This window comes from Phyllostomus discolor, chromosome 9, assembly GCF_004126475.2.
Source record: "Phyllostomus discolor isolate MPI-MPIP mPhyDis1 chromosome 9, mPhyDis1.pri.v3, whole genome shotgun sequence".
NCBI lineage: Eukaryota > Metazoa > Chordata > Mammalia > Chiroptera > Phyllostomidae > Phyllostomus > Phyllostomus discolor.
Genome location: NC_040911.2, coordinates 22,866,971 through 22,879,451, shown reverse-complemented (window position 1 = coordinate 22,879,451; position 12,481 = coordinate 22,866,971). Strand labels below are relative to the sequence as shown.

Here is a 12,481-nt window from a genome sequence, read left to right as displayed (position 1 = left end):
ATCTACCTAACCTACTTTTTGTCCTAGGTCACAGTTGTTTGTTTAATGGAAATTGAATTATAAAATCTCAGAAACAGAAGCTTTAACTTCTTGTTACCAGTTTTCCACTAGAGGGTGCTTCAGATTTGCCATTGAAAATAAAACTTTCCTTAAAATGTGCTCAATAAGTGGCATGCTCTTTTTAAAAACAGCATTTTTTGAGTTATTTCTTTCTTAACTTCTTTTTAATTGTTTCATCCAGGTGTACCACACAGTTAATATTTTAAGCCTTCTTCACTAGCGAAAATATTTTCAATTTTCAAGTTTCATTTGAATGAAATTATATAAGAAAAGTCTGATTATGTTAAGCCAAATATGTGTTATATGTTATGTTAAAGTATAATGTGTTCTTCAACTTTAAAAACCTGTAATGATTTTAATATATTTGTGTCTTTAGTCATCTTTTACTAATAGTCCATATATTTCAAAGCTGTTTCAAGTTATACTAATTACATATGTGTTATAAATAGAGTTTGTATAGTTTATGCAACTATTATGTATTCGAAGTGCATTTTAAATGTGGTTCATTGCAGGAAATACAAAGTGCTTGTAGTTAAGAATGCCTTGAATACCATGAGGCATCTTCTGTATATTTTGGGTCCATTATACCTTCAATACAGACTGTAATATATTCAATATTTAGAACTTTAGATTTTATGTAGTTGTACAATCTCTTAATGTTAGTGAAATCTTTTTTTTTTTTAAATAAAAAGTAAGATTTCTCTCATTCTTCAAAACATAACACCGTTGTCTTCTGTTCTCATTTGCCAGTTTAGGCAGGTTTAAAAGCTATGACCCTGCTTTGGTTTGGAGCTGTAGTCAGAGTTCCACTGTGCAGCCATGTCCAGTTCTCTGGTATGAGAGGTGTGGTAGAGAGAAGGGAGATACCGAGATTTCATGTCACTGGGGGCTTTTGGGGACTTGCTCCCAATACACTGTCCTACCCTGTAACTCTGTATAGGCCAGGACAGAAAGGGTCAGACAGAGGAGAAAATGCTTCACTGCATATAGGGAATTTTAAATTCTATGCAATGGTAATTTGAGAAAACATAAAATATGAGTCTCAATTACAGATACCCAAGAAGGCCATGCCTTTTTTGGTTTTGGATCCTTTCAGCTTGGCGGACGTTTCTGCAGCTTGTGCAGCAGAGGGCGCTGTGTATCCACCACAAATGTAAAGCTCTCTAAATTCCTTTCAGTGTATTGTCATGTGGTCAATTATTGAGCAGATTTGAAGTGCTTTGTGTTTGCCTTTTAATGTATTACTATAACATTATTTAAGCAAGAAGTTTTAAAATTTAAGCACTGATACGGGGTTGAAACAAATGTGAACTTTTTTCAGAGTTGGTGTCCTTTGAGGAAACTTTCAATTTATTTAGAAATAATCATCTGTGACAGGACCCAAATGAAATATGATTTGGGTTTTTCCCAACTCTTTGGAAAAAAGTTTATTTTTGTTTTTAGTTTTGAGAATTTGAGGGGGGAAATGATCAGTATAACTGAACAACTTGTTCATTGTTTATTATACACAGACTTTTAATAGAATTAACATATAAAATTAATATGTAAATAACTGAAAAACATTCGCAGATGATAACAAGGAACTAAGTGTCTGTGGTGTCAGGAAAGTTAGCTGTAGGTCCCAAGGGAGGCCCTTCGGGTCTGGATTTACAGCTTGTACGGTGAAGGAAACGATGGCTCTTCTGTCTGTCTTGGAACTGCAGAGTGGTGTCCTTTGAGCCTGTCAGAGTGCTCGGAGTAAAAAAAAAAAAAAGTCATTCTTAATTCTGATTTTTAAAATTTTAAATATATTCCCTAACTGGATCTTCTTTGTCATTTTTTAATTTTAGGTGAAATTGATTCACTTCCTTCTTTAATTCTTAGGAACAGTCTTGCATTGTATAAGTTAGTATGTCAGGCTAAGTCAAAGTCAGAATCTTTGGGTTTGAATTGCCCCTCCACCATTGGGTGACTTTGGGTAAGTTAGAATCTACAAGTCAGTCTTTTCTTCTGAATGTGCAAATAATAACAGAGCCTCTCTTCTAGTGGTGTTGTGAGAGTTGAATTAGATACATCATAGAATTTTCTGTGGTCCTGAGCACATAGTAAACAGTCCTGAAGGGATAGTGGTTCTTATGGTCTTGTCTTTGCTTATATGTTCTACCTTCAGGAAGAAGGAATGGTTTCCATTTTTTACTTATGTAGCTAATATTTGGAATCATGATTTTAGAGATAAAATAGTTCATTTCAAATATCCCTTTTTTCCCCACTGTAAAATCCAAACTTTTTGCAGTTACCACCTTCTAAGTTTTCTTTTCAGTGGCTATTTTACTAGTACAGGAAGGCTTATAAAAGAGAAGTAGCCAATTTGATCATTGATTTTGATGTTACCCTATGTGTGTTTTAATGTAAAGCTTGATGTCTTAAGATACATACTACACTTATTTGTTTGATTTTCCCTCAGGACATAATGCAGTTGTTTATGATGTTCAATATGTTCTTAAATGGAAGGAACTTAGTTACTATTCAAATGGTGGCACCTCCTCAGCTCTTTGTATTTAAGTTACTCAGTTTGGTAGATTTATATGCTGCAGAATTTAACACTACAGACTTAATTTCTTAATGTTCTTATTTCCTGGGAAACGAGAGAAAGGGATATAAAAACTTTTATGTTTTTAGTAAGCACCCAGTAAGTTCTTTTAGAATGAATAAATGAACTAGTTTTTTTTTAATGTCATTTTTATCCATTTTCAGGGTTCCCAGGAAAATCTGTTTCTTGTCTAAACTTTATTATCCAGTTGAATTGGTTTTTCTCAGTTAATGTGTACAAAAAAGAGACAGGCATAAGACTTTTCCTTTTTATCCATAAGTAATTTTTTAGTCGATTGTTACTCTAGATGTTTAAATAATGAGAAGGACTTGTCTTCATGTGAATTGTTTTCTTCTTTGACATTATTTGAAATCTGGTCCTTAGAAAATTTCTTGAATATTCAGTATCAAAAATTTTTCTCATGGTTACTGAAAACAAAATTTTAATGGTTTCTGTAAGTGTGCTTTTTTAAAAAGTTTGTTTTAGAAGAAAAACTTTTTTTCTCATAAGAAATAACAAAAAATGATAAGGTGGTATATACTGTGTTGCCTAAGGAGCTAGAAATTACTCTGTGGAGAAAGTAACTCAGGCTGGGTAACGAAGAAGGTGTTGGATATGTACGCAGTGGGAAGGAAAGACGTATGTTCTGGCAAAAGCCTAAGAAGCTGAAATGATGCCTTTGCCACTAATGTACCCACAGGCTGATTAGAGTAATGTGAGGTCAGACTGAGGATGGAAATCAACCTACTTCTGTCTGGATTACCTCTCATATGGCAAAGGCAAAGTCAACCATTGCAGTAAAACTGTAGATGCAGACATTAAAATGTCTTTATGTAAGGTTTTATATCGTGTGTATTTAACACTGTTAAGACACTTTTTCTTTGCAGTAAATGACTTGGGGGAGGTTAAATTTTAATGTATTTTAAAGCATTCAAGTTCCACCATTAACTGGAAACAATAAACCAGATTGTTAAAAAGTTAATACATTTCAGAGTGACCCCTTGAATTTAAAAAAAATGTGTCAAATTTTAACAAAATGGGGTTGAACAACACAGGGAAACGGTAAACGTTAGCTTTGAATGTGAGTTTTAGTTCCTTTGGGTGATTGGTCTTGCCACTGTCCCTCCACAGTGACCTAATGGGAGTGGAGGGTTGTGTTAGTGTAACGTAGAAGTCCTCCAGGGTCAGCCTGATGTGACTTCCTGTCGTCGTTATCTGGAGAGCGAGTTCACACGAGTTGCACATAGATTGTTGGGCTCCAGGTTTCTGGCTCACTGGGCGTGGGAGAGCCTGAGAGTTTGTTAAGCTATCCATAGTTATCTGAAAAGGGCATTAAAATTCTTCTCCCCTGTCTGTTTATAGGCTGGGTTCTCTTCTCTTACCTCACTCAAATATCATAACAGTTAGAAAGGAGAAGCCACCGGGAGAACCCAGCTGTCTCTTACTAACCCGGACGCATTGTAAAATGTAAGGCAGTGCCACTCTTCTCACTAAATTATGGTTTTGTTTTAGAAAACAATTTATTACTCATTAAAAAAAAGTTATGTTAAAATGTTGGCTTATTTTTTAATTAATTATTTTTTGAGAGATTATGAGACCAAAACATTTTAGAATTGCTCATTCAAGACTATTACTTTTCATCTTCAAGGGATTACCGTTTTTGCTTTAAAGGTTAAATATTCCATTCAGGGAAAAACTCCATGGCATTATTGACTATAGAGAAAATGAAAATACATAACACTTAAAATGTCGTTTTTCTTGAATGATAACAGACTGTCTAACCAGATGCACTCAAGTAGGCCTGGTGTGTCCCCTTGTCATCAGCATGCTTTTGTCACTATTCATAAGATGCCTTAACAGTTGAATGTGACATGATAATTTTAGCAGATCGTTGAAATGGTTCTATTCATCTGTACTTATCTGTGGGTTAGTGTCCTTTGTCACTCAGAATCGGTTGTTGAAATATACTTAGTCATCACAGTGCTTTTAACTGTAAGTGAGAACTAACTCTGACCAAGTATATCATAAGGGTTTAACTGGTAAGTGGGAGTGCGGGTATAGGGAGCATTTTTAATTCCTGAAATACAGCTTTCATTAAAGCAATCAGTAGCCATTTGCCACCTTCTTGATTCTAGGTTTTATGTTAAGGCAACAGGGAAGATATGACACTCACATAAGAAATAAAGTCCTTTTGTGGAAAAAGAGTAATGTTGAATTGTTTACAAAAGCTAAGAAAATGGGAAACTTGCTCTGGAAGAGTAACAGGAAGAATTTTTGAATTTAGGAATTTTGTAGGATTTTGAAAAAACATAAGTTGGATTATAGAAAATAGGAGAATCAAATAGAAGGGCATTAAGCAGAGGTGTGAAAAATGAAATAATTACAGTTTTGAGATTGGTCACATTTCATTGGCAATTTTAAAAACTCCCTTATTAAATACTATTAATTTTAGTAATATTTGTTCTCTTTAATCCAAGAATGGCAAATGTCTCGAACTACAGTTTTAGAAATAACTGCTTGTTGCTCATGCAAATGACAGGACAGTCTAAGTGACTCCTGTTGTCCCCGTTGTGTTCCGAGTCAGGGCCTCGGGAGATAACTGCAGTCGGCATTCCGTTTGTTTTCTGTGCATGTTACCTCCTGACTGTTTGAGGTAATAGATTCGAGTAAGACCACACTTTCTGAATTGCTTAATTAAACTTTTAATTTTATGAAGTACATTTTAAAATCCTTACTTGTGCATTTCATCTACAGGTATTAACTTTAAAATAGCCATTTCCCTTGCTGTGTAAGAGGATATATTTTCTTGAAGCATTAATAGCCTCTTTTCAAAATACATGACTGTGAACTTGCAAAGCATAATGATGGTTTCACTGTTAGATACTGAATCTTTTATGCCTTATAATTAAGCAGTAATGCTGTTCTTTGAGAGTTTTCTTACGAGAAGAATAGCAGTACACTCTGCATTTGTAAGCAGCGATGCATAGCTGACATTGGAATTCCAGTAATGGCTGTAATGCATTGAAGAAAAGTGGGGCTGGGTCTCCTATTAAAAACACAGAGCCCATTAAATAAACTACCTGTGATGGCTGATACCATTTGGTACTAGGGTGTCGTGTGATTCATTAAGGGCGGCAGTTTTGAATCAAAGATTGGTCAGATAGGTTATCTGCTCGAGTGCTGAGTATCATGAAGAATTATATTCCTAAGAAAACGAAACGTTATCTGTACCTATAATGATGTGGGTAGAATGTTTGTCTAACAAGGTAGAAAATAAGTGAGAACTCACGAATGAGAATAAAGCTCAAAACAGAGTGCTTACTATAGCTTAGTTGGACAGAGGATACGTGCAGGGTGGGGCAGAAGTAGGTTTACAGTTGTGAGCACAGGAAACACAGTTTATTCTTATATTATCGTGTGTTGCTGTATTATTTTCCATGCGAACAACTGCAGACCTACTTTTGCCTCACCTTGTATTTAGTTGAAGGCAGTGAAATCCTTAGCAGATGATGATCATGGACTTTTCACCACATCTTAAAGAATTCAGTGACAGCTTATTCCCTTGAACCTGAAGAGATTAGGAGATGATGCTTTCCCAGTGAGTACTACAATGATCAAATCAAGTCTTACTCTAGAACTGGTTTTTCATATTTTTGAAATCTTGGACTTCACTTGAGAATGTGACGAACTCTCTGGGTTTCCCTAAAATTGATTTTCATTGTGTTTAGAGACCTCTAGAGCCTATGATTGAAAAGGTGTTTTTCAATCGTGAACAATACACAGGACTGTTGTGAACAGAAATGAAACCCCATGTTGACATATTGCATTTTATAATGGTCAATACGTACTACATAAAATCCGATGTTAACTTCTTGTACATCTACTCTTACATAACTGAAAAATAAAGATTTAAGAATGAAGTCATGTTACAAACTTGCAGTGCATCTATGCTACAGATAATATAGTGTGAGTTTGAGTTCACAGTGCTGTTCATATCATACTTATGTGAATATTCTTAATACTTTTCTCTACTTGAACTATTTTGTAATCTCCGTTGTTCAGGAGGCTGTCCTGTAATTTCAAGGTAAAACTAATTCTGCTTCTGTTGGTGTTAGCTTGCAGCATTTGAGGTCGCCTTGCTGTTTGATACTAGTTCAGTCAAAATTGCTGAAATGACACAACAGTAACAATAATGAGGTAGCAGCATCCAGGTGATCCAGATTTAGCCTCCATTATTTTTATTCTAGATCTTCACGGAAATGAAGACAGTTGTTTTAAGAAACAAATTATTATAAGAACTTTCAGGTTTCTAGAAGAAAATTTCTTACATCAACAATGTTATTAAAAGTTTCTTAAGTTGTAAATGTGTTTTCGAGATGTGATTGCTTAAATGAATGCAGAATAGCCACATTGAATGCCTCTGTATGCTAGGTATTATCCGAGGCTTCAGGACTATAAAAAATGAAACAACGTTTTTTATTATAAGACTCTTAATGGTTCTTTAACATTTTCGTGAGGAGAAAAAGATAAGTGAACAATTTTAATGTACACTTAGCTAAGGTGTTTTAAAGGAAATAGGTATATGCCTATTTTATACCATCTTATAAGTCACAAGATGCTTTGTGCACTCTGTGGGGAATCACTCTGTAAAGGGAGTGGTCACATGCTTGCATCCCTGCTGTAGGGGCGTAGATGGCGGCTCCAGGGCTGGTCTTCATGGGCAGTGCAGCCGCGTTCAGCTCCTGGCAGACGTGAGCGCTGTGCTGGGTTTCTTAGTCTGCAGCCGATGAGTGACGCACATTCGTTGGAAGTAGTTCGGGTGAAGCTAACAGTAGACTATGAAGTTTAAGGAATTTTTTTTGGTAGGGGCAGGGGTGGGGATTGTTGTAAGTCGAAGGCAGGCTTCGTTTTAGGAATGTTTAAAAGAAATGGCCTTCTGCTTAAACTTTAGCATGAGAAATTTGCTGCAGGATATTTATTTATGCTGATACTGTAAAAAATAGTTGTTCAGGCTTTGCCAATTTTGTGGTGATCTCAAAGAAAGATTTAAATTTTTAATTTTACTATGCGATGATTTTAAGCATAATTTTATATGAATGAATGTAGGCTACTCCCAAGCCTGGGATTAGAGGGTCAACAATTTGCTAGACTTCATCACGAACTAATATTCTTTATGAAGAGACACTGCTTTACCAATTGTATGTCATACCCCCTTTCTAGTCCCTCAAGATAATTATGGAAACATACGGGTTTCTTATCAACACCTAGGCAAACTCTTCCACATAGACTTTGGATACATCTTGGGTCGGGATCCGAAGCCCCTCCCCCCTCCAATGAAGCTGAATAAAGAAATGGTGGAAGGCATGGGAGGCACACAGAGTGAGCAGTACCAGGAGTTCCGTAAACAGTGCTACACAGCTTTTCTCCACCTTCGGAGGTAAGTCGATTTGCTTGGCATAGAGAATTTTTGTAAATTCATTTCATAGAGCAAAAAAAAAAGAGTTGTTCAAATGTAGACCATCTTTAGCATCACTCTTTTAGAGTGACACAGGCAACAATATGTTTTATTGTATATCTGATGTCTATTTTGATAGACCGTCTGATGTTAAAGGAAAAAGAATTTCTTGCTTTATACTATCTGATTACTAAATCCCACCAAACGGGGCTGGCATTACACAAGATCAGGCAAACACAGAGGCTTCAGAATCAATGGGTTGAAATCATTTTAATAAAATATATTCTGTGTTTGACAGTCCTGGGATAGAGAAAACGTTAAGAAGCTTGCTATCATTCCCATCTCCCAGTCCCACCTCCCCGAGGCCGGCCCTGAAGGGTTGCAGTCGCCACTTTGGGTGATTCTCCTCCTGCCTTCCTGACTTCCTGCTTCTCTGTCAATGACTTCCTAATCTCCATGAGTGACTTCCTGCTTCTTCATCAGTGAAGCATTTAGCTTATTTAGGGTGATATTAATACAGTCATTTTTATTGTTTGGCACCTTTATCAGCTTTAGTTTTGTTGGCTCTTCAGGATCATTCAGAAATTTGTTACGTGAATGCAGAATAAACGTTATGTATGATTTTTGTCTCTAACACCTCATCAGTCATTTTGCTTTTAGAAAAATGTTGATTTTTCTCAATCCATTCATTTCCCTCCAGTGCCACTATCTTTCTGCTTCCTTTCTCCTTCCTTTCTGTTTACGTAGGACCGGATGTCATATATAATCAGGGGGAAAAAAAGACTCATATTTGTAAATAAATTCAGGACATGGCTGTAATTATAGTCAAAAATGACAGGATCATTTGACTCTAACTCCGTTTTCAACCTAACTATGCAAAATATTCTTAGTCCAGCAGAAAATCCCAGTTTAGGAGACGTACCGCATACTCTCTTCCAGGAGGAAATGTAACCTATACATAGTGAGTTGCCTCTGAATCTGGGCTCTGCCTTGACCTCCTTGTAACCTCCTTTACTTGTATTATATAGTGCTTAGAGCATAGACACCCAGCGTATGTTTACTGAATGAGAACCTTCAGTATTTTTATGGGACACCGCCTCCCCACTGAATTTCTGCTGTGCACATCTGGAGTGAAGCTGTGTTCCAAGATAATGTCACTGCTTCTGGTTGCAGGAGAAGGGCTATCCTATATTAATCAGGGATTTGTTTGTTGGTTGTTTTTTGTTGTGTGTTTGTGTGTGTGTTTTAATTTTTAGAGAGATGGGAAGGAAGGGAGAAAGAGAGAAACATCAATGTGTGGTTGCCTCTCGTGTGCTCCCCACTGGGTACTCGGCCCGCAACCCAGGCGTGTGCCCTGACTGGGAATCAAACTGGCGACACTTTAGTTCACAGGCCAGTGCTCAGTCCACTGAGCCACGCCAGCCAGGACATTAATCAGTTTTAACTTTGCATTGACTCAGTAAGGCAGTAGGCCTTCATTGTCAACCTAGTCTCTCACACATGTCACAAACTCTAATGTGCATTTTACAAATAGCCATGTCGTTTATCCTTTGGGTGGCAGAGTGGCTCAATTTTACTTTTCAGAAATACTGAAGAAATAGTGAGAAGACCAGCGTTCTTCTGATTTGCCTGGTGATGCAGAGGCACTTTCAGAAAGATGAGAGTTCCACTTTAATATCTGCCATTTTAAATTTATCATAGTCAAAGCCCACAGGAAACTAGACGGGACCTTGGCAATCTCAGTGAGGAGGCAGACAACAGGATATGAGGTAATAAGTAGAAAAATGTCAAAGGCGCTCTGATTTATTGAAAGCAGAAGGAAAACAATACGCTTTATAAACTGTCATTGATGGTGGATTAGTAGCAACTCAGAATGAGGAAAAAGAGGCAACTTATTAATGTGGAGCCAAAGTTAACTTTTTCTCACTATTAAGAAAAATCACAGAGATTAAATAATTTTATGTTATGTCTTCATGAAAATTATTTTATTTTTCATTTTAAAAGATTTTAGTGTACTTCAGGTAAGATTCGCTGGACCCCAATGTTTTTTTATTGTTGTTCAAGTACAGTTGTTTCCATTTTCACCCCACCAATATTTTGCTCAACATTTATTTTTAATGTATTTTAGAAAATGGTTCAATTAATAAAAATTCCCTATAGGACATAAGAATTAGCTGATGATAGTCAAAAGTTTGGAGCTCAGGTTATTTGACACATTTATTATTAGGGTTTGTAGCCAGCCATCTTCTCGTGTGTTTTGTTGACTGCTGGTCAGTTTCTGCAGTGATCCATTGAATAACAGTGGCCCACACACACAGAGCAGTCTGTTCTGAACCAAGTTCTCAGTGGCTACAGTTGTGCAGATGTCAGAACACGTAGGGTGTGATTTTTGTGTAACAAAATGTATTATCGTCTCTTTTATGTATCAGTACATTGCACCAGTGAATGGTAAATTTATTTTTTAATACTCATGATGCAAAGAAATAGTAGTAATACTAAAACATTTTAAATTGTAAGTACTCGAGGAAAACATAGCTCATTCTCCTAACCCACGTTTATGCCAGATGTTGGACTAGACACTGAAGGTACAAAGGTGGCCTCAACTGTTCAGTCAAAATACTGACATTAGGAATGCATTTAACTGTATCAGGGAAGGTTCTGTCATTGTCTTAATGATGTCTTTGCCTGGACACCAAACAGCAGTGAATTTATTGATTATGCTTCCTTTGATCATTAACGTCATTGTTTTTCCTCTTTGAAGCTGTTCATTTATTTAAAAAAAAAACAAAAAACTTTTTTGTAGCGTTCCACTCTGATATTTGTTGCATGCAAAATGGCTAGATGTGTAAGACATAGACCCGAAACACTACAAAAGCCTTGCTTGATGTACTTAAATGCATTTCTATTTTTAGCATTGAAGGTTTTCACTGAAAAATGTAGACCATCTTTGTGTGACTATAGCATGGTGGTTGGTGTAAACTTGGGTAAAAGAAAGAGAGCATTTGCCTTGAACACGGCAGTGGACTGGTCCTTTTTTAAAAATTAAATTATGTCATCTCTGTCCTTATGTCTTTGTCTGGACTTAATTTTGTAAGCCTTTTCCACTTTATCATTTTTTTTAACTTAACCTTATGTATTTTTTATGATGGTTTTACAGATTTCTAGTAACCTTTAAATGTGTTTTTTGGGGGAGTAGGATACTGAATGACTAACACATACTGTATGTTTCGGGTCACTGTATTCTGTCTTCAGTGGGAAGTGCAGGTCAGTGGCAACAGATGTAAAGGGTTCGTTCAGTAAAGGTAGTGGCAGAGTAATCACACAGTAACTGGATGTCTAAGGTTCTTACACGACATCCTATTTTATGTTTATTTACATTATTTTCCCCTTTGCCTATAGCATTAGAAGCATGAGTGGTGAAATTTAAAACAGCATATAATCCACAACATGATGTTTGCCTCTTAAACAAAGAAACGTATTGCGCTTAGATAAAGGTGACATTTTCACATAGATCCTGGCTGCCCATTGGAATCACCTGGGGAACTGGCGGGGGTGGTGGCCACTCTGGGCCCCATCAGATTTAATTGGTCTGGGATCGGGCCCAGGCACTGACATTTTCACAGAGTCTCCCAGGTGCACCTCATGGGCAGCCAGGTTTGAGAATCTCTAAAACAGGGGCGTCAAACTCATTTTCACTGGGGGCTGCATCTGCCTCTTGGTTGCCCTCAAAGAGTCGAATGTAATTTTAACTCCTTGACTGTTAAGGAGTAGTCACATTTATACAGTGCTAACGTTATTGCAACCCTTTGAAGACAACCTCTAGGCTGATGTGGCCCCCGGTGAAAATGAGTTTGACACCCCTGCTCTAAAATACCCCTTTAAAAGTTGAGCCTTGTATTCCCCTTCCCTGTGTTACTCTGGTAGATTCCTGAGATTCCCGTATGGCCAGATTGGGAGAAAATGTGTGTAATCAACAAAGCAGAGTATGAGTGAGGCTTTATTGGAAAAGCATCTTTTTTTTTTTTTTTCATAACGTAATACGTACCAGCTGGCTGTCCTCTGCTGACACTTTGGGCCTTGCAGCCCTCCGGGAGGGGGGGCCTTTGTTTCTACAGCCTGCATACCGTTGAGCTTAGAGAAGCGCTTTGTGCCCTTCTTGCCCCCTATTGCCACTTCCCAATTGTTTTCTTTCCTTGCATGTCTTTTCTTTTTTCTTAAAGAAGAAAAACTGACACACACACACCATGAGATCACACCATCAGATATACTATCCACTGCTGTCATCTGCCTCTCTCCCTGTCACTCATTCGTTGAAAACTTGCATTGTCTTCTTCATCACTAGTACTGTGATTTCAGCATCCCTGTGACTGGTCCAGCTGAGACCTGCCCTCCCCAGG

The 12,481-nt window shown here is 37.1% G+C and overlaps 1 protein-coding gene across 1 annotated transcript in view; it reads left to right on the top strand.

The window, feature by feature from the left end:
• PIK3C3 (phosphatidylinositol 3-kinase catalytic subunit type 3) overlaps positions 1 to 12,481 on the top strand; it is a 107,447-nt gene that overhangs the window by 81,969 nt on the left and 12,997 nt on the right. The window contains exon 22 of the mRNA XM_028524375.2: positions 7,898 to 8,066. Within this exon, the coding sequence (XP_028380176.1) occupies positions 7,898 to 8,066 (169 nt within the window). The remainder of the gene's footprint in view (positions 1 to 7,897; positions 8,067 to 12,481) is intronic.